Genomic DNA, 22,985 nt, shown 5'->3' on the forward strand with positions numbered 1-22,985 from the left:
ATGAAGTGGGGAAAGCTATCAAACACCCTGTCTCATCCTTAGCTCAGCGTATCACCATCAACCCCCCTGCAGCTCCCCATAAAACACCTCCGAGAGCTTTTAATCACAGCCCCGCGCAGCCTGTGCTGGGGAGAACAAAGCAGCTTTCCGAGCAACCACCCAGAGATGCGTGGAGTCACACCAGGAATAAACCTTTACTCCAGAAATCTGGGGCAAATATCACCTATCATGGGGCAAATCCGAAATCCCAGGTAAAGGAACAGCAAAACATAGCATTGGGTGGAGTATTAAACACATGCCCAAGTGTTCCTCAGGAGGGATGCTCTGAGGGAGGGCCTACAAAGGGGAGTTGCCCACCCTCTTCCCGGGGGTGCTCTGATTCCACACAACATCCCACCCATGGAAAAAATCAGAAAGATTTGGAACTTAATGCCTGGGTCCAGCAGCACGAGAAACCACTCATTTGTTAAGTTTGTTAAGCTCAGCCCCCCCCAGCCCCGCGAAGGGAGAACTGAAAGGCAAGCGGTGACCAATGTGTGTGTGTGTCTGCACGCCCTACACACCAGTATAAACCTGTTTGAGTGTCCAGCACACCAGTATAAACTATGCCCGTGGTATGATCTCAGGTGTTTGCTTCCTGCCTCCAGATTAATGCAAAATCCCAGCTCACATCTGCCAGGCGCAGCCCCAGGAACCCCGAGCTGGAGGCTGTCTCTGAAGCAAAGCTGGAAAGCCCTCGTTAAAACTCTAGGACCTGCGATTTCTTCATGTCAAAAAATGAAACGGGAAGAAATCTAGAAATGCAAGATACACCTGGGCTCCTGAACACAAAAGCAGAGTCCTCTGCGGATGCCTTCTCCTTTCCACCACCCCTCACCACGTGGCCACAGCACGGTGCAGATCCCTGGCACCTACGCCTTGGGTGACACTTGCTCCCATGGCACCGGTCCCTGCTGTCCTCCACGGTGCTGGGAGAGGTCACAGGGACACAGCTTTGGCTCCAGCCAGGAGTGAACACACTCCTGCTGCCCCACAGGAAAAGCCCACGTCACCTTCCCGCAATGGGACCAGAAGGAAACACCTCAGGTTTCATGCACTTTCAGCACCGTTCTGCTTTTTGAAGGGCTGCCCACCCAACCCAATGGGAAAACCCTGGGAGAGAGATCCCCATCCGGCAGTGATTCCCACCTTAGTGATGAAGGAGCTGATGAAAAACTCCAGGAGAGACCCAAAAGGGCTTAGGGAACTCTCCTGGCCCTGGTGGGGACAACCGCTGTGGCTCTTGGCCAAGGTGGCCTGGGATGTGCAGGAGCAGATACCCAGGGACCCCAGGCAATCCTTTGTGTCCCCGTGAACGTGTACAAAGAGGATGGGAAAAAGCCCGCAGGGACAGGAGAAAAGGTGCCTCCCTCCTCCTGCTGGCTCTGGGGGACAAGGGCTTGGGGATGGCTCTGATGTGGGGGTGAGGGACCAGCAGCTGCCCTGGAGCAGGAGACACGGCAGGAGGACACTGGGGGCAGTGGGAGGGAGACTGGGGAAAACTGAGCTAAAATGGTGAAGTTTCAATGCAGACAGAAGTCTCGGTGACACCAAGGTGGTGGGACAGAGCAACGCTCCCCTGCCCAGGCTTTCCCAGAGCAGCCAGGCTTTGACCATGGGGAGAAAGGGAAAAGGGGAAAAGTCAAACCACTGGACATTCCCCCCCCAATTTTTCCAATGCCAAACAGTTTTGTCAGGGAAAAGAGAACCCGATTCCCACCCAATCTCAACGTACGCCAACGACGGACAGTCCTCAGAAAGCCTGATGGGAGGGAGACCAGCCAGCACTGTGCGACGTCTTTTCCGTTTAATTCCACATTTCAATTCCTTTCAGGGTTCTCGGGGCTCTCTCTGAGCACACATCCCCCTCCGTCCCCGCCGCGCCGCCCAGCTCTGGGCACAGATCCCGCTCTTTGGGGAGACACCGGTGTCCCTGGGCAGCTCCTCCTTCCACACCGAGAACAGGGGGCAGGTGACACCTCACCTCGGAGCTGAACGTCAGGAAACCGCCTGGACTCCTGCGCCTCCTGCCCCTCACTCATAAATTTAATAAAATAACAATAATAATAATAATAATAATAATTAAAACAAAGGCTTATTGGAGCTGTTTTCTGCTCAACTTTCCACAGTCTCTTTCCATGTCACTCTCTGGAATCAGATTTTTCAAGAAATACTGTGAGAAAAAAAGAATAATAATAATAATTATAATAATAATAATAATTATAATAATAAAAAGCATCTGGAACCAGCTCAGAAGATTTCTAATGCTTTTCAGCTTGACTGACTTGGAGTGCATTGACCACACCGTTTATATTTTCTTCAGGTACCTGCAAGAAAACAAAAAGAAAGGTCTCGGTCAGCAAAAGCAGGGGAGGGACAACAAGGAAAGGAGAAGCAGGAGACAAAACCAGAACAATCCCAAGGAGCCAGGTATTTTGCTGTTGGACACCTGAGCTCCCCTGAGAAAGGACTCTGTCTACAAGAGACACCCTCCGGTTCAAAAGCCTTAACCCATGGCTGCCCCAGGAGCAAGCACTGTGAGATCTACCTGTTTTGCTGTCCATATGGTGCCTGCTGGTGGGGAGGCAACTGTTTGGGGGTTTTCCTTTCCTTCTCCTCTTCCTCTCTGCTCCTTTCTCTCCCTTTTTTTGGTAAAGCATTTCTACGCCGGGAGCTCACCCATGCGAGGTGCCTGTGCTGATGGATTTATGTGGCTGCCTAAGGGCCCCATGAGGCTCTCCAGTGCATCCTACAAGTTGGAGACCTCACCTGGAATACTGTGTCCAGCTCTGGAGCCTCAGACATAAGAAGGACATGGAGCTGTTGGAGTGGGTGCAGAGGAGGCCACAAAGATGCTGGGAGGGCTGGAGCCCCTCTGCTGCGAGGACAGGCTGAGAGAGTTGAGGGGGTTCAACCTGGAGAAGAGAAGGCTCCAGGGCGACCTTAGAGCCCCTTCCAGTCCCTAGAGGGGCTCCAGGAAAGCTGGGGAGGGACTCTTTATGAGGGACTGGAGCCTTAGGATGAGGGGGAACCGTTTAAACTGAAAGAGGGGAGATTAAAACTAGATACTAAGAAGAAATTCTTTGGTGTGAGGGTGGTGAGAGCCTGGCCCAGGTTGCCCAGAGAAGCTGTGGCTGCCCCATCCCTGGAGGGGTCCAAAACCAGGTTGAACGGGACTTTGAGCAACCTGGTCTGGTGGCAGGTGTCCCTGCTCAGGGCAGGGGGTGGAACTAGAAGATCTTTAAGGTCCCTTCAAAAGTATCCTAGGATTCTATGAAGTCCATATACAAAATTATCAGTGGGTGTCTTTTCAGGCTTACTGCAAGAAAACCCCCTTGTAACAGAAGACGCAAAAGATCTCAGAGCAACTGTCACCAGTAGAAAAGAATATCACAAGCAAAGTTACAGAAAACAGGCGTCTGACCCTTACATAAACTCAGAGACGACCCTCAGGGGATGGGCAGCTCACAGCTCTTGGAAAGTGGAAAGGGGACTGAGGGAAAAATAAATTATCTGTGAGCTGCTGCAAGAAGCCAAAATAATTCGTGTCGAAGTTGAAGAAGGGACCGTCTCCTCTGGGAGGTATTTGAGTCCTTGGCCAGGAGCACAATACCTGGATTCACTGGACACCCTCCAGAGCTCAGACAGTGAAACACCACTGGACTGTGATTTTTCTGCAGAGCTTTTCACGAAACTGAGGAAAAAAACCCCATGAGAAATAACAAGAAAAACATTCAATTTTGCAGTGGGAAGATGGAATAGGAGTGGCAAACTGTGATGATGTGTGAACAAAAGTCAGCTGGGAAAGGAAGAAAATCCTCTTAAAACACACAGCAAATTTGTCTGGGTTAGGAAGAAAACCCCAGCAAACCTCCATCGTAGGACATAGGACTTCGAGACAGGACTCTCCGCTGCCTCCTCTCCACCATTTTTCCCAGTACACTGGACACTTTAGAAGAAGCTGTATGACTCTTTGCCTCTCCAGAAGATAATGAGAGAAGACATAGGAACGAATTTTGCAGAACACATTTTCTTAGCCAGCCCCAGAAGAGCAGGTCTCTCCGTGTCTCCACTTCAGTGTGGCACAGAAGCAGGAGACAGTGGCTCTGGCCAGTTCTGGGCCACTGGCTCTGACCTGCACAGACCCACCTCCTGACTTAAGCACAGAATCCCTGACTCCCTTAACGTCAAGGAAACGGTATCAATCATACTGCAAATGTTTGGGCCAGGTTTTCTCCAGGACAGATGTGCAAAGAGTGTTGATTTGTAGGACACGTCCTAGTTTGCCATCAGTGGAGAAGTCCTACCCCTCTCAAAAGAGCCCTATCCCAGGGCAGCTGGTGCAGTATGTTCACTGGTCAGCTAGAGGGGAGATCAAAGCATCTACCACGAAGGGAAAACTAAAGCTCCAAACCACATCCCAGACATAGCTTCAGCCTCATTAGATGCAAAATGCTGGTGAAGAAGAGGAAGATACCTCTGAGCATGAGGCAGCGAGAGCTGAGCACCTGGAAAAGGGACTCTTCTCTCTTGCTCTCTCTAGAGGGAGCTGGAAACCTCCACTCTCTCCAGCCCAACCTTATGTCAACCAAGGGAGGCCACCAGAGACCTGGAGGTTCCCACCTCAGCACTGTCTCCCAAAGGGATTTCTTCTCAAGCACAGGTTCTGATTTCCAGGGCAAACTTCTACAGTTACAGCACTGCAGTAAGATCTGAGTATTAAGACCCAGGTCAAATGAAAAATTAAGCAACAAAAACACTTTAAGATGCAAAGGAAAAAGAAGATGAGGTCAAGGGGAACAACAAGCTTTTAGAAAGCACTCTAAGTTGTTGACAACAAGTACTGAACAACCTTAATAAAGAAAGGGAGGATGTAGAGAAAGGATTCAAGATGCACTTAGACCTTGAGAAATGTCACTAGAAGTCAAGGTCTCTGGGTAGCAAAGTTAAGGAAAACATAACAACATCTAGGTCAGGGTCTTAGCCAACAAAACCAACGGGGGGGCCAGGAAGCACAAAGCTCATCCACCCCTCCCGCAGCAAAGTCAAGCAAAGCAGGGCTTGAAATCCACCTTCCACGTGGGGGAAGGATTTGACGTCCTCCAGACAAAAGAGCTTTTAAAACCATAAGAAAAGAAAACAGCAAGGAGCAAGGAAAATGCTGAAATACTGATTTGAGGAAGGAAGATCTGCGGATCTTAATGCCTGGCCCAAATAACAGCCCCCCAGCCGCGGGGAGGCAGGGATCTGCCGAGCTCAGACACAGCTGGATGAGACACTTTGGAAAGGAGGAGCTGCCTGCAGAGTCATCACAATTGTACGGCACAAGTTTTAAGTGAAATATCTATTTTAACTGACAGGGCTGAGCTCTCCAGACAATTAGAAGCACTCTGCACCTTGTGCCCTGCACAGAAAGCATGCACCTGGGCCCACAACAACAGGCAGGAATGCGAGGCAAAGCTAACAGTATTGATTTTAAAATGGTGTTTTATTAGCTTATCTTATCGGCACAGTTAATATTCAAGAAAATAAGACAAACACATAAAACACTTTGACCTTTGCTATCTGGAAAAATATTTGCTTTTACTCTTTACACACATGACCTACACGCTGCAAATGGTTCACACCAACTGTGAAAAACCCAAGTAATTAGCTGAAAAAAACCCGCCTTGAACTCATCGGAGCTTTTACAGGTGAAAAGTAGGGCCTGGACAGTGAATTTACAGTGATGAAAGGAGAAGTATAATGCAATAAAGGGCACGTTTAAGAAAAAAAAAAAAAAAAACCCAAAACAGAAAGCAGCTGAGTTTTGTTAGCTTTGTTAGGACATGGGCTACTGACTCCCTCCCTCAGGACTTGGGGAACGGCTCCAAGTCAAATGCCATCCTGTTTGTGGCTACAGACGTAATAATTTTCCCTTTTCAGGGAAATCCCTCATTATGAAATCCCGTATGAAAAAGAAGAGAGCTCTGTAGGAAGGGCAAGCCCCTCACGCTGATGCCTGTGCTGCAACTGCCACGGGTACTCATGAAAACAAAAAAACAAAGAGGGCAACACCCTCCTCTGCCTCAAAATCACCTTCCCTCGCCATGCTGCCCATTACTGGTGTTTTATCAAAGACCTACCCCATGAGGAGGAGGATGCAGAGCTAATCAGGCCTCACGGATGGGTCTCGAAACACAATGGTAAGGGCCATGTGGGTACCAGGAGATGAAGGCAGGGGTCTGGTATTGGGTATCTCCAAAATAGTTCTCACACACAAAGGCACCCTCCTTGGAGCCTGGAGCCTCCGAGCAGGAAAACACAGAGGGTTTGTGGCTGTTTCTAATAAAAGACAGTGACGCAGTGGAAAAGACTGCTCGGGGAGGTATGAAGTCTCCATCCCCACAGGTCTTTAAGGACCAAGACCAGCCCTCTGCAGGAATGACACTCCCTAATGCTGTTTTGCCTTGGGGTAGGGTTGGGCTTGGTTCAGGAGCTTCTGACCCAGGGCAGGGACAGCCAAGAGGCTGGAAAGCGGTATCTGCTAGGCTACGTCAGAGCCAAGGCACCCCAACAAGCTCTCCAGATGGGAAATTATGTTCTCATCGTGAGTTTTCTCCCAGGCAAAAGACCTCCCCTATTTCAAAGAAGCTGTCTTGATACTCACCAACGCGTGATCAAACTTAAAAGTACTGATGTAGTAGGCTGGGATGTCGGCTGCAGCCAAAGGCTCAGAAATCTGAGCGACAATTCCACATTCATCTGTGGGGGAGATAAAAAACTCAGTCACTGACTGAAGGGCACCCATCAGTCTTGCAAAACTCCTGGGTCTCGCCAGCTCCGTGCATGTACAGGAAGGAGTTTGTCTTCACAAACTCCAATCAGAAGGGAGCTCTGTGGTAAAACCTGTTCTTTCACACAGAATCAGGCTCTCTGGGCCACAACAATGGATTGCACATTTGATTTTATCGACTTCTTTTTGTTACAGAGAAATATAAATCCCCCAAAGGCACAAAAGATTAGAACTGGAATGATTTTCAGAAGTCCAAAGAAAGGCAATTGGTGACATTCAGGAAGGAAGCATCAAAGACAGTCTCATATACCCTTAACCTCTGTTCTTCTCTTTACTTGTTGCTATTAAACACTTTGCCCTGCATCTCAGAGAGAAGAGATGCTGACCTGCTGGTTGGTCTGGACACAGGGTTGGTTCCCAGACCACAGTCCACCACAGCCCCTGAGACAGGAGTTCACACCTGCTTTAAAAGCTTCATCTCTCCTGTTCATTGCAGATCAACTGCACATCGTTTCCAGACAAAATCTGAGTTTCCCTGTTCCAAACTGAACATTTCAACTTGATTCTGAGCGAACAAATTTAAACAGTGCATATTTAGGGGACTGGCAGGTGTCCTGATGTCCCATCAATGACATGTACCACACCATTTCTATGTATTTTGCCTCTAAGATGCATAAAGAGAAGGTGCATGAAAATCTCCCTCTTGCTCCTTTGGCTTGCCTGGCATAGAAGTAGCAATGAAATAGAAAAAAATTGGCCAAACATTTTTCAGAAATATTCTTGAAGCCTGTGTTTTGTAACTGTTTCAGAGACCATGGGAAGGAGCCCCAGTGTTTTCTGAAAATCAGGCCTTTGTTGTGGTGTCGAGATTGGACTCCTTAAAACTACAGGGGATATAAAAGTAACAAGAACACTTCCGCAGATGTGCAGCATTTACTCCGCATATTTTGCCTCTAAGATGCATAAAGGGAAGCTGCATGAAAATCTCCCTCTTGCTCCTTTGGCTTGTCTGGCACAGAAGTAGCAATGAAGTAGAAAAAATTGGCCAAACATTTTTCAGAAATATTCTTGAAGCCTGTGTTTTGTAACTGTTTCAGAGACCATGGGAAGGAGCCCCAGTGTTTTCTGAAAATCAGGCCTTTGTTGCGGTAGTGAGATTGGACTCCTTAAAACTACAGGGGATATAAAAGTAACAAGAACACTTCCGCAGATGTGCAGCATTTACTCCGTGTTACTTAGGTCCAATATTCTTTTGAGTAGAGAAAATATTTGCAGCACTGGATGTGAAACGGGTCTATGAATAGGTCTCCCACTTGGGCTGCTATAAATCTGTATTAAATCTACTCAAGCCAGAGAGCTGCCCAAGGACTGCACTGGAGTATGACAATGATTTCCAACCTCTGAGTTCAGTGATCTACAGTGCATTCCCATGCCAACTCCTAGTCCACTTTTTAAACAGAGACCCGGCTGTAGCTACCTCCAAAGTCCAGCAGATGAATGCAATTTAGATGGAGCTGTCAAGCATGCAGCGCTTTTAGAAGTATATTTAGAAGTCTGACTTATTAGGCAGGAGTCAGGCTCCTCCTGTTGGAAAATCTCAGCTTGCAAAGTCATGTTAAGCTGCTGCTGGCTCTTAAAAAGCCTCAGATGGATTTTTCCATCATGCTTGAAGGCCCTGAGGCGAGTAAGTACCTGCGCACCAACTGATCCCCCAAATGTTTACCTACCGAAGCCAAGAGGCTGCCCACCAATCCGCACCATCTTCCAGAGTTCACCAGATGCACTTGTAAACAACAAATTATTAGGAAATCTGTAAAAGAAAAGAAACACCAAACGTGGCAATTAAAACACAGCAGCGTGTCAGATCCTGCCTGCGGGGATGCTGCTGCTCCTGCATCCCTGCACTGCTTGAAGTCAGCAATAGCTTCGGCGGCAGCAGCTCGGTGAAGCTGAGAAAACCCCAGGCAGGCGGGATGGATGGACCTGCCTGTCCCTCCAGATGTCCATGGGAAACCAGTGTCTGATGCAGGAAGGCACTCGCAGAGGTATGGGAAAAGATTCCTAAGAAACAGGCCATGCCCCAGCTTTACAAGCATCGAGACCGTTAATCTGAAGGCTTGATTTAAGATGTGTTTAGAAACAGCGAGGGACAGAATATGTTCCACACCTACTCTCTTAGGCATGTGAACCATAGAATCATAGACTGGTTTGGGTTGGAAGGGACCTTAAAGATCATCTAGTTCCAACCCCCCTGCCCTGGGCAGGGACACCTCCCACCAGACCAGGTTGCTCAAGGCCCCATCCAGCCTGGCCTTGAACCCCTCCAGGGATGGGGCAGCCATGACCTGCCTGGGCAACCTGTTCCAGTGTCTCACCACCCAACCACTGGTTTTGTGTCTGAGCACCACCAGTGCTTTTTTCCATACTTCCCTGGGAGGTCCCTAGGATCCCCACAGAGATCCCCATTTCTTAGCAGGGGAAGGGGAGCAGAGGGTGAGAGACGTGCCCAGGGTGGTGCAGGCAGCCCATGAGAGATGGCATTGACCGCCCGGGTTCCCCAAGCACCAGGCTGCTGCTCCAGCCCTCCAGCCTCTCCTGAAGGCAGACAGGTTTACTCCAATTAAAATCGAAGAAACTTTCAAGAGGGCAATTAATAGTTGGCAAAACAAGTCCCTGGGGCAGGCAAGAATCAAACCCAAACACTGCACTGTGTGTCAAAAGCCAATCTCCGCGCTGTATCTCTGCGAAGCCTCCTCCTGTCTACCCTCCAGACCTCAGAGACCTCTGCGAGGCACACACACACAAACAGGCTGGGATGTGCTCCCTGGCTGACTTTCTCCTCTTTCTCCTCGCCAGAACAAACGAGTCATGGGCTCCCGCTGCACAGGGATGACTCAGTACATTATCATCACAAGGAGACTCCGCACCAAGCCCAGCCATGTGGAAAAGCAAAGCGGGAGGACGGCATCACTGACACCCCCACCCTACTTTTGGCCTTTAGCAGTAAAACCTCAGCCACGTACACCAGATTTTTTTGGGCCTTGCTCTTAAAAACACAACTAATGAACAGTGGAATAAAAATGTCAGAATCGCTTTGATCCGGTGTCCCTCCTTCAGAAGGGAGATAACCCTACATTGGCGTGTGATTCCACTGAGGGCTTGGACAGACAAGCCCAAAATTCAGGAGCTGGAACTAACACGCAAGACTTGACCCAGAAAAGTTGCAGGGTGTACAGGCACATGACACCTACACAACGAGGCTCCCAAGAATTAACATGGAGGAGGTCAGGCTGCTCCCTGCTCCTTTGAGAACATCCCAGATGCTTTTTTGGAGGCCAGGAGACCCTAAGAGCAAAGCTCACCTCTGCTGTGTCTGGACATCCATGACCAAGGAGATGTAACCCTCAATGAGAGAAAAGGAGAAAAAGCGAATATGTCCCGAGTCTTCGTTGCCCACCACTGAGTCTTTTACTCTGAAGAAACAGAAGAGAACAGCATTAATTGTGGTTAAAATAACAAAGGAAGGGTTTTAAAACAGATATAGCCAGTGAAATGAGATATGTTCATACATTGACTTAGGGAAGTGACACTGAGTCCTGTCACTTTATACGGAATCACGGAATTGTCAGAGTTGGAAGGGACCTCTAGAGATCATCTGGTCCAACCCCCCTGCTAAAGCAGAAATGCCCAGAGCACATCACTCAGGACTGCAACTAGGTGGGTCTTGAAGATCTCCAGAGAAAGGGACTCCACGATCTCCCTGGGCAGCCTGTTCCAGGGCTCCGTCACCCTCACCCTAAAGAAGTTTTTTCTCATATTTGAATGGAACTTTCTATGTTCCAGCTTGTGCCCGTTGCCCCTCATCCTATCGCTGGAAACCACTGAAAAGAGTCTGGCTCCAACATCCTTCAACTCACCCTTTAGATACTTATAAACATAAATAAGGGCTCCCCTCAGTCTTCGCTTTCCAGGCTAAAGAGCCCCAGCTCCTTGAGCCTTTCCTCGTAAGGGAGGTGCTCCAATCACTTAATTGTGGTTAAAATAACTGAGGAAGGCTTTTAAAGCAGATATAGCCAGTGAAATGAGATATGTTCATACATTGACTTAGGGAAGTGACACTGAGTCCTGTCACTTTATACGGAATCACGGAATTGTCAGAGTTGGAAGGGACCTCTAGAGATCATCTGGTCCAACCCCCCTGCTAAAGCAGAAATGCCCAGAGCACATCACTCAGGACTGCAACTAGGTGGGTCTTGAAGATCTCCAGAGAAAGGGACTCCACGATCTCCCTGGGCAGCCTGTTCCAGGGCTCCGTCACCCTCACCCTAAAGAAGTTTTTTCTCATATTTGAATGGAACTTTCTATGTTCCAGCTTGTGCCCGTTGCCCCTCATCCTATCGCTGGAAACCACTGAAAAGAGTCTGGCTCCAACATCCTTCAACTCACCCTTTAGATACTTATAAACATAAATAAGGTCTCCCCTCAGTCTTCGCTTTCCAGGCTAAAGAGCCCCAGCTCCTTGAGCCCTTCCTCGTAAGGGAGGTACTCCAATCCCTTAATTGTGGTTAAAATAACAGAGGAAGGCTTTTAAAGCAGAAATAGCCAGTGAAATGAGGTATGTTCATACACTGACTTAGGGAAGTGACACTGAGTCCTGTCACATTATAGAGCTTTTCAGTTTTTTGATTTCGAAGGGGCAAAAAATGCCAGTCCCCACAATGGACACAACTCTCCCATCCCTGCCCCAAGGTCCTCTCGCAGGAGGCTGTGGGCCAGGAGCTGCAGGCACCAATGGGCATATGTAGATATGCAGCACATTGACCAAATTACTCCTCTTAGCTCTAATATGAAAAGGCCCAGCTTTCCAAAGCCAATGGATGTCTTTGGGCACCCTCCATCTCCTACTTGGCTTCCACCTGTCAGGACAACCCTCTTGAGCCTGTGAAACCTCCCTCCCCAAGCACAGAGCACCACAGCAGCATGCGGCCACAGCAGATCCCTGGGCATCCTGGAGGAGCAATGTGACTTTGTGCCTCCAGACGCCAGCCACACCTCCCCCAGGAGCCCGTCTCCCCATGGGGACCTACCCATTGGAGTAAAACATGACATCCATTAGGAGTGTAGCAACAGTGGGAAGGGTATCTGGATCCAGGCTGGTGACGCAGAACATATTACTCGGACTGGAAAGGGGATGAATGACAGGCCTCTGAACTGAAAGAGACACACAGACACACACAACTATGAAGCCACCTCTGCAGCAGGTTCATGTCCCACCAGATGTGTTATCCACGCACCGGCAGCAGCCGCAGAGAAAAATGACAGTGTTTGTAAGAAAGCTCCTCATTCCTGAAGCCCTGCTGGTTCTCAGACAAGGACGAGGAGCCTGGGGACAACCTGCTCTTGTGACGTCCTCTCTGGGTGAGATGATCCCCAGTACTCTGTCCTGCATGGTCACCTCCCTGCTTGTAGGGGCTTTCAGGCCATTGGGTGCATCCACATGAGACAAGGGGGAAGGTAAAGGAGGTGGCAACACAAACTGAAAAGGAGAAATAAATTCAGGCTCCCACCATTTAAAATCCAGGGCTATGGAAGGCATTTCTCCAGCTGTGCTGGCAGTACAGCCTCTTTTCCCTCCTTTCTGGGGGCAGAAAGTGCTGAGTGGTACTTCATAATAACTGATCTATGCTTTGTTTGGTTACGGGCACAGAATTACACACAGGTGTGTAGGTAAACATAGGTATTTAAGTAGTTCCTTTTCCTGATTGTGCCCTTTGCTTGATGCCAGTTCCTCTAGACTGGAAACATCCCAGGTACAGCCCTGGGCTGACTGTGGCCTTGATCCTGATGGTACGGAAGTGTGAAAAGTTGAACAACAATATTCTCTGTGCATCAATCACTGAAATACTTAAACAAACTTTTATATAAGGCATTTTCCTTTGAAATGTTGAAACCTGGAAGTACGGGCTACAGATAACGCTGTTTCTGCGACTGAAATGAATTGTAGAACCTTCTGTCCTACAAAAGGCATGTTTTCCCCACAGATGTGAAGCTAGCATTAAAAGGCTCAAATTCAGCAAAGCTCATCAGCATCGCTCAGAAAGTTAAGCACCTACTCAAATTGAACTGGGATACACTCAGGCATGTGTTGAGATAGTTTTTCACCTTACAACAGGACAAACGTTCACCAAGATGTTGAAGGAAGGTCGGTGGCAGACCTTCACCCCCACGGGTCATGGAGACCGACTCCCTGGCAAGCCGAGCCCATTGCTGCTCCTCTCCTTACCCAGTTTTGGTTTGACAAATCCATTTGTTATCCCAAGGTCATCGGCAGCCACCGTCTCCCCGTTCACCACTCTGAGGATGGTGAACTCAGCAGCCAGCGTGTGCATCACGAAGGGCAGGTCTCGCTCACGTACCTGAGGGTGACAACAGGATTAGCCCGTGATGGTGTGCACCGGGAGCGAGAATACACTGCAGAGGAGGTCACGTACTCTCAGGGCACAGAAAAGCAGACACATCACTCCTGCTGGAGCCAGCAGGTGCCTAAGGATAATTATCATCTGGATGTGTGTCTGGAGAAGCACATTTGGTGATACCGCTGCAACTATCAGTAGGATTAAGCATCACAGTGCTTTTAAGACTGTGGAAAGAGTGTGGAGACTTCTAAGAGGGAGATATTTCACCTCTTTTCCAGCATCCCTTCAAGAACTCAACACTCCTCCTTCTTCAGCCTTGTTTCCTAAGGAAACAAAGCTTATGTGGCTGTGCCCTGTATGAGGGCATGCACAGGTGTTGGAGACAGAAAGAAAGTCTGTGTGTCTATCCCCAAAACAACTTTAGAGCCTCTTGGCCATCATCAGCCAACATGACAGCAGACACTATTTTCCTCTAACTCTCAGAAAACCAATGTCTGAGTGACAGTGGGAAATGCTGCCAGTGCCTCCATTAAGGGAGAGACTGCAGTGTGGGCTCAGCACTCTCATTAGACACCAGATAACCCCTGCCAACAAATGCCTCATCCCATGGGAAAAGCTCCTGAGATGTCAGAGAGCCCAACTAGAAGTCACAGAGCTCTGGGGAAAGCAGACTTTGGTACTTCTACTGCTCCTCAAACAACTTGTTCCCAGAAATGAAGCCCAACATAGACGGTACAGAACTCTGGGGAAAGCAGACTTTGGTACTTCTGCTGCTCCTCAAACAACTTGTTCCCAGAAATGTCACTAAAACTGCCCAACTGAGCGTTCATCTGGTGGCAGATGATTCTGCCTGGTCTTCTCATGTCCTCTTACCAGGATGAAATCCGTCTGATAGGTGGAGAGCATGAACACTGAGATGTTTTGGTCAGCTAGAGGTGCTATTACTGACTTGGCAATTTTGGTCACTCCAATGGGCTGGGAGCCGGAGAAGCCACCTCCACCAGACACCACGTTGAGGGCAAGCCATGTCGCATCAGCCACACTCAAGTGTTCCGAGGAAGGGAGCTCTGCAAAGAGACAGAAGGGGAAGACACAGGTTTGTTTTAGAGGCAGAGGAAGCCATGTCCACCATCTGGTCCCTGTGTGGTTAGCACAGACCTCAGTGCAAGGAATGAGGTGAGCCCGCTTATCCAGCCAACCTCCTTGGGCCCCTCATGCTGCTTTGCAGGTTGGTCCTGTGCTGCTTTTTAGATATCAATCACAAATATCACATATTTAGATATGATCACATCCATCAACTTCCACTGCAGGATTCATACAGGTTTTCAAGGACAACACAGGGAATTACACCAGCCTCAGCCATTCACTCGGATGTTGGTGACCAGCCCTGCTGACTTCTCCCTGGGGAAACAGCCTGAGGTCTTTGACTTAACTTGAATCTCCTCTATCACACAATGTCTCCAAATACTTGAGCTTTTCTGGTCTCTTTGGTTTCATTTTTCCTGCCCTAAACCCAAATTTTGGTCTCCTGGACCTGAGATAGAGTTTGACAGAGCAGCGTGAGCACTAGCCCAAGACTTGGGTGGTGCAGAGCAGGTACCTATGGATCTGTGGGCTGCTGCCTCCAATTCTAAAGCAGAAGACAAGAGGCACACAGCTCTGTAAGGGATCAGTGATGTAAAGTATACACTAGAGATTACAAGCTGATCACATACTAAGATAATGGAAATCTTTTTAAGAATAACCCCAGTTCCATTCCATTTGCTTCTAGTCCATTGTCATTAAGCAGTTAAAAATCTTTAAATACATTTAAAGATTTAATACAACTTATTAACTGCCTTAAAGAAACCTCAATGTATTAGCAGCCCGTAAAACCAGACACAGACTCTGGAATGAAGGCACAAACTTCTCCAAGATTCTCTGGACTTTGGATTTTGGTTTGGCGAATTGCAGAAACAAACAGTTCAGATCCAGATCCAGACTTACAAATGCATAATCCCAGTTAAATCTACTTGGCATGAGGAACCCGACCTCAGATGCGGATCCAGCCGGCGAAGACACAGCGGAGGTCCCAGCGGAAACCTATATGCTTTGCTCAGAGGTTAGGAGCAGCCCAGCAATCCGAAAATATAAATCCCAGTGCCGCTGCTCCAGCAGTCAGCCCTGGCACTGTAGACAAGCCACTTCGTGTCTCCATACCCACCTTTCCTTCTCTGTCCACCCACTGCTGGCTCCCCCAAACATATCCTTTCCTTCTCCTTCAGCAAGACCTTCGGGAGCTGTTTCTCTGCAGCTCCAGACACCATGTAATAAATCCATAACCTCACACCCCCCGGCTCCCCAGGCACCGCTGCTGCGAGACAACGGCAGTGCCGGAAACCCAAAAATGAACTGAATAGCAAATACTGTTCGTTTTGCTCTCCTCAATAACCTCAATGGTGTGTGGCATGAAAATAACCCTCAGCAAACAGCCTGCACACAGTGGGGACACTGAGAGTTCTGCCGCTGCATTCTGATGTTTAGCTTCATAGGCCAATGTTTCTTTTTTACTGAATAATCAGAGCTTACACGGAATGAAAACCAGGCACCAGGGAGAGCGGGTAAGTTTGTGCATTAATCAGCAGCATGTTACCTCCGAGAGAGCAGTGCAAGTTGCTTGCAGAAAATTATTGCAGCAAAACACTGTTTTCCAATCAAGACAGCCCTTTGCATCATCAGAAAAGCACCCCCAAAACAAAGCTTACTCCATCAACTGGCAGGGAGAAGCTAGGACTCAAAACAAGAGCTGCTGATCTAATAAGCAGCTGACGTCTTTTTTTTTCCTTTATTCCCACCTCTCCCCTCCTTGCCTGTGAAATAAATAAGAAAAAGGAGAAAAAAAAAAAAAAAAAAAAAAGATGTTCCTTGTTTGGCCATCTATAAAAAAAAAAAAAAAAAAAAAAAAAAAAAAAAAAAAAAAAAGATGTTCCTTGTTTGGCCATCTATTTTCTCCCTGGCAGCAGGGAGCGGGCAGGCGCAGGCGAGGCCACCTGCACGTCATCACTATTTACACTTCCAGCTCCTGCATCCCCGAGCCATTAGAGCAGCCGGGCAAGTAAATCACAGAAAGGTCAAGTGACACCTTTCCTCTCTCCAAACTCATCCTCTCCCCGAGCCTCCAGCAGCCTGGCTGCCCCAGTAACGAACGAGGGATGAGCAGCTCTAGGGGTCCTGTGCTCCTTGGCCAGTCCCACCTACAGCGAGAAGAGATCACAACTCATTTCCCTCTCAATAAACAGAGCAGATGATATTCCTGCTCCATCTGGGTGATGTGGGCCTGGCCGCCGTTCATTAAATACCGGTTTAAATCCTATTTTGGGGTCAGGGATGTGATGGAAGTTGCCATATTTCACGGTGGATGGAGGCATTATAGCATTGCGCTCCGGCAGCAGCGGTGCTGGAGGAGCTGCCCCAAGAAGACCTCCTCAACCTCTTCCTCAAGGGGCAAGGAGGCCGATTTGCTGGTTATATTTCTAATTACAGCAAAGTGTTGATCACGTTTGGTTTCATGCGTTTAACAGGCCCTATGAAGTGTCACAGGGGCCATTGCATTTGCTTAAGTAACCTGCCTCTCATAATTCAATTAACTTCGCAAAAAATATACAGAAAGTGACTGAAATACCGCTTTTGGACGCCATTTCCACTAGGCAGCCAGATGGAAAAGTACAGCCCAAATTTTAATGAAACAAACCCAGGCTAGAGGCTCAACAAATTCAGCGAAATAGCACCAAATAAGCCACGTGGGAAGGTGCTTTGCCCAGGAAGCCGTTAAACGCAGTAAACCCAAGGAGAGCTGAAAACGCCAGACATTAACACTAACGCAGACTCAGTGAGGCAGAATAAGGTAATAAATCAAGAGCAAAATGAGGAATCGCCCATGTTTCAGCACCAACCCATCAAACCCACCATCTCCACCACTTGCCCCCCAGAAGAGCAGAGCTCCTGATGCCCCACAGCTTCACCACCGCAGCATCCCCTGTCCTCGCATGGCGAGACCGGCGCAGAGATTTCTCTGTTGGGCTCCCAACATCCTCTCGCTACTGGTTTATCAGTGTGCAGGTCACTCCCACTTCTGATCACAGAGGACACCACATCTCTGCCTGACCTCTAAGGGGAGAGAGACTTGGGCTTTCTTTACTAGAATCAGGGTCTTTGTTTTGAGTGTGCACTGGGGTGAAGCCCCAATTTTTGTGGTTTTGCTGTATAACATCTGCAGATCTGACGCCAGGAGCAGGCACCCAGGAGTGGTTCAGCTTCTTGCAGGCTCCGTAGCCATCACCACAACCATCACTGAGAAGCAGAGGAGGGTCACAGACTCCTTAGCTGGCATGGAACCCCACCAACAAGGTGTGGTCATCCTGACAGCCCAAGCACAGCCCTTCATCTCATGTATGGTGTCTCCTGGCAGTGCAGCACTAGGTACCAATGGCTGGTGGGCTCCAGCAGCTCGTGGTAGTGCTCTCCATGGGCACAGCAGCTTCTCTCATCTGAAATTCTCCCCACAGCATGGAATCTGTGCCATGGAAGCAGTGCCATCAAGCAGACAGACAGACACAGCTCCTCCAAGGGAGACACTAAATAAATGCCAATCCCTGCTCAAACCAAACCCAACAAACACATGTCAAATAAGGTTTACAGCATGAATTAACCAGCTTATTCACACCACGGGTGATTTAAAAGGCCAGAGGTCTGTCTGGAGCCTCACTGGCCCATTTGGTAGGAAGAGATGAAGCGGAGCAGCCTCCGTGGCAGACGTCATTCTGGGATGTGAGGTGGCAAGTATCATATCGGCCATAATTGGCTCCTGAGTTCAAGTAATCAATACCATTTCCAGTGAGGACAACAAACGTTGGCCGAAACCCAAACAGGGACTGAATTGCTGCTGCCGGAGCGCTACAGGACGCTGTAAGCACCGTGAGCTGGTGCTGCTCCACGCCGCACTCTAAAAATACCTTCGGGAGGATGCCAGCCAGATGATGGGTCTTTGCAAGCAGCCAAAGTGGCCACAGCAAGCAGGGAAGGAAATTCTCCTGGTTTACAGCCCTGACCGAAGAGTCAGAGGGACGGTGTGGGTCTACATAACGGTGGAAAAACCAGAAACATTTTTCTGCCTCTGTTTTCCACCCCGGGGACCCCTCAGCCTCATGTACCCCATATGGCTGGAGGGAAAGCACTGGGAGAGAGTCCTCCTGCTCTGCAGGAGTGCTGGAAAATGTGCAAGATGCTCTGAGGAAGTGCAACAGCACCAGAGCTTCTTCCCCCTTTCTGTACCCAATTGAAATGCATTCTAATTTCTCATAAGAAAGGGGAGATAACTGGAAAATCATAGAATCATAGAATCATATGGGGTTGGAAGGGACCTCTGGAGATCATCTAGTCCAACTCCCCCACCGAAGTGGGTCTACCTAGAGCAGGTTGCACAGGAACATGTCCAGGCAGTTTTTGAATGTCTCCATAGAAGGAGACTCCACCATCTCCCTGGGCAGCCTGTTCCAGTGCTCTACCACTCTCACAGTATAGAAGTTCCTCCTCATGTTTAGGTGGAACTTCTTATACTCAAGTTTGTGCCCATTTCCTCTTGTCCTGTCACTGGGCACCATTGAGAAAAGACCAGCTCCGTCTTCCTGACTCCCTCCCTTTAAGTATTTATAAGCATTGATCAGATCCCCCCTCAGCCTTCTCTTCTCAAGACTAAACAGACCCAAGTCCCTCAGCCTCTCCTCGTAAGAGAGATACTCCAGGCCCCCCATCATCTTTGTGGCCCTCTGCTGTACCCTCTCCAGTAGTTGCCTGTCCTTCTTGAACTGGGGAGCCCAGAACTGGACACAGTGCTCCAGATGGGGCCTCCCCAGGGCAGAGCAGAGGGGCAGGATGACCTCCCTTGGCCTGCTGGCCTCCTCCTCCTTCCCTGATCTCCTCCTCCGAAATTCTCCCTCAGCCCTGACACTTTCTCTGGAAAGAGCCAGAGGCTATTCCTAACCTTCCTTCTCTCATCAAAGTGCTTGAGAAATCAGCTTGCTTCCATCTGTTGGCAGGGAGGCCGCTGTGCCTCTGCAGCTGGGCCAGGCTGGGAACCAGGAGCTCCTGGTTGGTGATGGTGGCACTGCCACTGACTCACCCCCTGGCCCCTGGCAAATGCACAGTTCCACAGCAGAAATGCACCTCCCCTGCCCACACTGGTACCTGGATCAGAGCTGCACAAAGCCCTGCCAACCCCAGACTTATTCCCTTCCTCCAGAAGGATACCCTCGGAGCTGTTTTCTGGGGCCCTCACTCCAACTTAATGGCAATTAGATACCCACCTGAGGACACCCATCAGCTTTCAGGCTGACACGGTGAATTCAAGTGAAACTGGAGGTGTGTGATGGATTTACTGTAGTGCATAGAGAGAAATGAAGGTGCTCAGCTGGTTTGTTTCTTTGCTGTGGTAGGTGGGACCGTCTCCTAAGAGCTTATCTTCACTCAGTACACACATTTTTGCATTACAGCAGAGTACTCTGGGTGATGTGCTACTCCTTGATTTGTTCTGGTACTCTGAATGAACCAACTGCTCGTTACAGGACTTCAACTCATCATTACAGGACTATGTTTGCAGCCACAGCTAACTCCAAACATTAAAAAATAATTAAGTTTAAAAATAGTGTAGATTTCTGACCAGCCTTCTGGCTTTAGATCCCTTACACTGTGCTTATTTCATCTTTTACAGCCCTCCTTCTGCAAAAATGACAGCTAGACTCTTCCTTGAACTAAAAAAATAGAGAAAAAGGCTCCTGCGATAGCAGGACTCCAATGGTCAGGCATTAAAAATAAAAGTGCTGCCAACTGCAAAATTTATGATAAATTGGGAGAGCTGTCGCCAATGCCTCTATGTGGCAGCACAGTTTATGTACATATATTTTTGATAGGATTTTTTATGTTTATTAAAGGGTTCTCTTCCCACTGCCCAGTGGAAGCTTTTCATTGCTCTGCAGTTTTAAAATCCCAGCCTATAATGAAGTGAGGGATTATCTCAGGTCGTAAAGCCTGATCCAAAGCCCGGGCATCTTTCTGATTTCTCTGTGGGCTTTATCGTGTGGTCACTGGGGAGGGGCTGCAGATGGGGGATGTCGAGAAGAGCATGCGATAGCCAAGGCATCAATGTGCCCATGGGGAGCTGGGATGCCCAAGGTAGGTTTCCAGCACCCACTGGTGTGGTTTCCCTGAAGTCTAATGAAGTGCGTGTGTTTGAACTGGATGCCTCTGCTCGGAAAAGTTTTTAGGAATTTTTTTATCCTTGAGGGCACCGTGGAAACTGGTCACATCAAAATCCTGGGGGAAGGAGAGTGGGAGGAGGATAGCCACCTGAGCCTCACCTCTTTTGCAAAATTAGGCTAAATAAATATTCCTTTAACGTTAGGAAATGGAGCAGTCTGTTTCTCTCACTTTCAGAAAGCCATGTGAAAGGGGATAAAGCAGGTAAAGATGTCATTTATCAGTTCCTATAGTGTGCTTAATATCCAGAAGGAGCTCTGAAGCTGGTCCAACGCCCAGCTTTGTGTGTCCCAGTCCTCACAGCCCTGAAGCACGAGGGTTATTCCTGTGGGATGCCCCATTTCCCTCCTTGCTCTGCCCCAAGGACAAGCCGAAGCCACCCACCGCCACGGGGACCCCACCAGGGCAGCAAAAACACCTTGGGGGTGTCAGAAGGCAAATCACAACCTCTCAGAGGATGCCAATACCCTTTCTTTTCGCCTCAAAACACGCTGCCGGATTCACAGTTAGTAACTGGGAGCAAACACTGTTCTGAAGAAGCCCCGCAGGCAGTTTGCAGCGCGGCTGGGGCAGAAAGTCCTCGGTGTTGGTTTGATCCCAGAGCCCCACACAGAGCACTCCCCACACCAAGGGACTTATCTCAGCACCATGGCCAGGCGAGATGAAAGCACGCCGCTCGGCCTCCTGTTGGGAAACAGGATGATTAGGTCCAAAAAGTTAGTGCTTTTGTGTACAAGAGAAGGAATAAAATCCCACAGCTCTGATTCAGCGGAAATTGTCTCACGTGCCAACGAGCTCGAGCTCGTCGTGCTCATAACCAAGCTGCTTTTGCAATTTTTTCCATTTATGCTAATGGTTTGGTCAGCTGCCACCCTCTGCAGAGGGCAATACTGGAGGTGATCATGGAATAGGACATGGACCTGTTGGAGTGGGGCCAGAGGAGGCCACGGAGATGCTGGGAGGGCTGGAGCCCCTCTGCTGGGAGGACAGGCTGAGAGAGTTGGGGGGGTTCAGCCTGGAGAAGAGAAGGCTCCAGGGAGACCTCAGAGCCCCTTCCAGTCCCTAAAGGGGCTCCAGGAGAAATAAGGAAGGACTCTTTATGAGGGAGTGAAGCCATAGGCCGGGAGGGAACCGTTTCAAACTGAAAGAGGGGAGACTGAGCTGAGATCTCAGGAAGAACACCTTTGCTGTGAGGGTGGTGAGAGCCTGGCCTAGGTTGTCAAGAGAAGCTGTGGGTGCCCCATCCCTGGAGGGGTTCAAGGCCAGGTTGGAGGGGGCTTGGAGCAACCTGGGCTGGTGGGAGGTGTCCCTGCCCAGGGCAGGGGGTGGCACTGGATGAGCTTTAAGGTCCCTTCCCACCCAAATCATTCTATGATTCTATAATAGTTTGGGTGGAAAGGGACCTTTAAAAGCCATTTAAAAGCCTCAGAGGCACGAGACATCTCACCCAGCGGCACATCAGGAATTTTGTGGATGTTTCCAGGGATGGGGCATCCACCACCTCTCTGGGCAACCTGTGCCAGAGGTGGGCACAGACGACAGCCCTGCGAGCGTGAGTCGTGACACGAGGAACACAGTGTCTCCCTCCAGCATCACACCTCTGTGCTCTGGCTCAGTCTCAGAGGCACAAGACATCTCACCCAGCGGCACATCAGGAATTTTTAAAGCACTGGTAGCTCCAAACCTTCACTAGATACCAAGTACTACCAGCAAAGGGGATGGCAGGTTTCTCCAGGATCACAGAGGACCATCAAACTTCAATTTTTATCTCTTTTATTGCTCTTCTTAAAGCATCCCAAACTTTCTCCTGATGGGATGCCCAGGCACCTCTCTAGGGCTGGATCCGCAGCCGGGGAACCTCGCCATCTCTAACTGCCTGCTTCTGTGTTTTTGACATTTTCTCCTAACAGAGCATGCAAAACTGAGGTTTTTTTATTCCAAACTCCCTCAACAGGGAAGCTGTGAAACCTGTCATCTCATTTTCCTATTTAGGTATTATCCCACTCACAAAACTGTCAAAAGAACATTGTTAGGATCATAAACTCAAACACTCCGCAGTGAGGAAATGACAGCTTGACATTTTATATATTTAACCTCAATGTTTCTGTGCCTCAGTTTCCTACCTATAAAGTGGGTACAAAAAACCCTATTTCTTCTAAATCTTGCTCCCAAGAAACAGCTGACCTGTTTAGCTGAGGTTTATGTACATCTCATAACTGAAGCATTTCAGTTAATGCAAAAAACAGCACTCGGCAGCCAAGCGGCATGGAAAATTTCTGCCCAAAGGGAGTGTGGCAAAGATTTAAGTGTCTGAAAACAGGGTGAGAATGGAAGGAACTGGGAAGTTTGCTCTGGCCTCTTTGAGTATCTTTCCTTCCCCAATGAGGGAGGAAGCTGTTGGTGCTAGAGCTACTCTAGGGATACCAAGGTAGGTTTGAAAGGCAAAGGTCTCTCAATTTCAGCTA

The 22,985-nt window shown here is 48.9% G+C and overlaps 1 protein-coding gene across 1 annotated transcript in view; it reads right to left on the reverse strand.

Moving 5' to 3' along the window:
* Nucleotides 1–1,827: 1,827 nt before the first annotated feature.
* The window catches only part of GATSL2 (GATS protein-like 2), a 101,677-nt gene continuing 80,519 nt past the window's right edge, over nt 1,828–22,985 (reverse strand). Inside the window, exons 5-11 of the mRNA XM_014953034.1 lie at nt 14,104–14,297; nt 13,098–13,230; nt 11,902–12,025; nt 10,177–10,287; nt 8,542–8,624; nt 6,689–6,783; nt 1,828–2,366 (exon numbers count right to left, since the gene is read on the reverse strand). Of these exons, the coding sequence (XP_014808520.1) occupies nt 2,301–2,366; nt 6,689–6,783; nt 8,542–8,624; nt 10,177–10,287; nt 11,902–12,025; nt 13,098–13,230; nt 14,104–14,297 (806 nt within the window). The 3' untranslated portion in view covers nt 1,828–2,300. The remainder of the gene's footprint in view (nt 2,367–6,688; nt 6,784–8,541; nt 8,625–10,176; nt 10,288–11,901; nt 12,026–13,097; nt 13,231–14,103; nt 14,298–22,985) is intronic.

Source organism: Calidris pugnax, unplaced genomic scaffold (genome assembly GCF_001431845.1).
Source record: "Calidris pugnax isolate Ruff unplaced genomic scaffold, ASM143184v1 scaffold133, whole genome shotgun sequence".
NCBI lineage: Eukaryota > Metazoa > Chordata > Aves > Charadriiformes > Scolopacidae > Calidris > Calidris pugnax.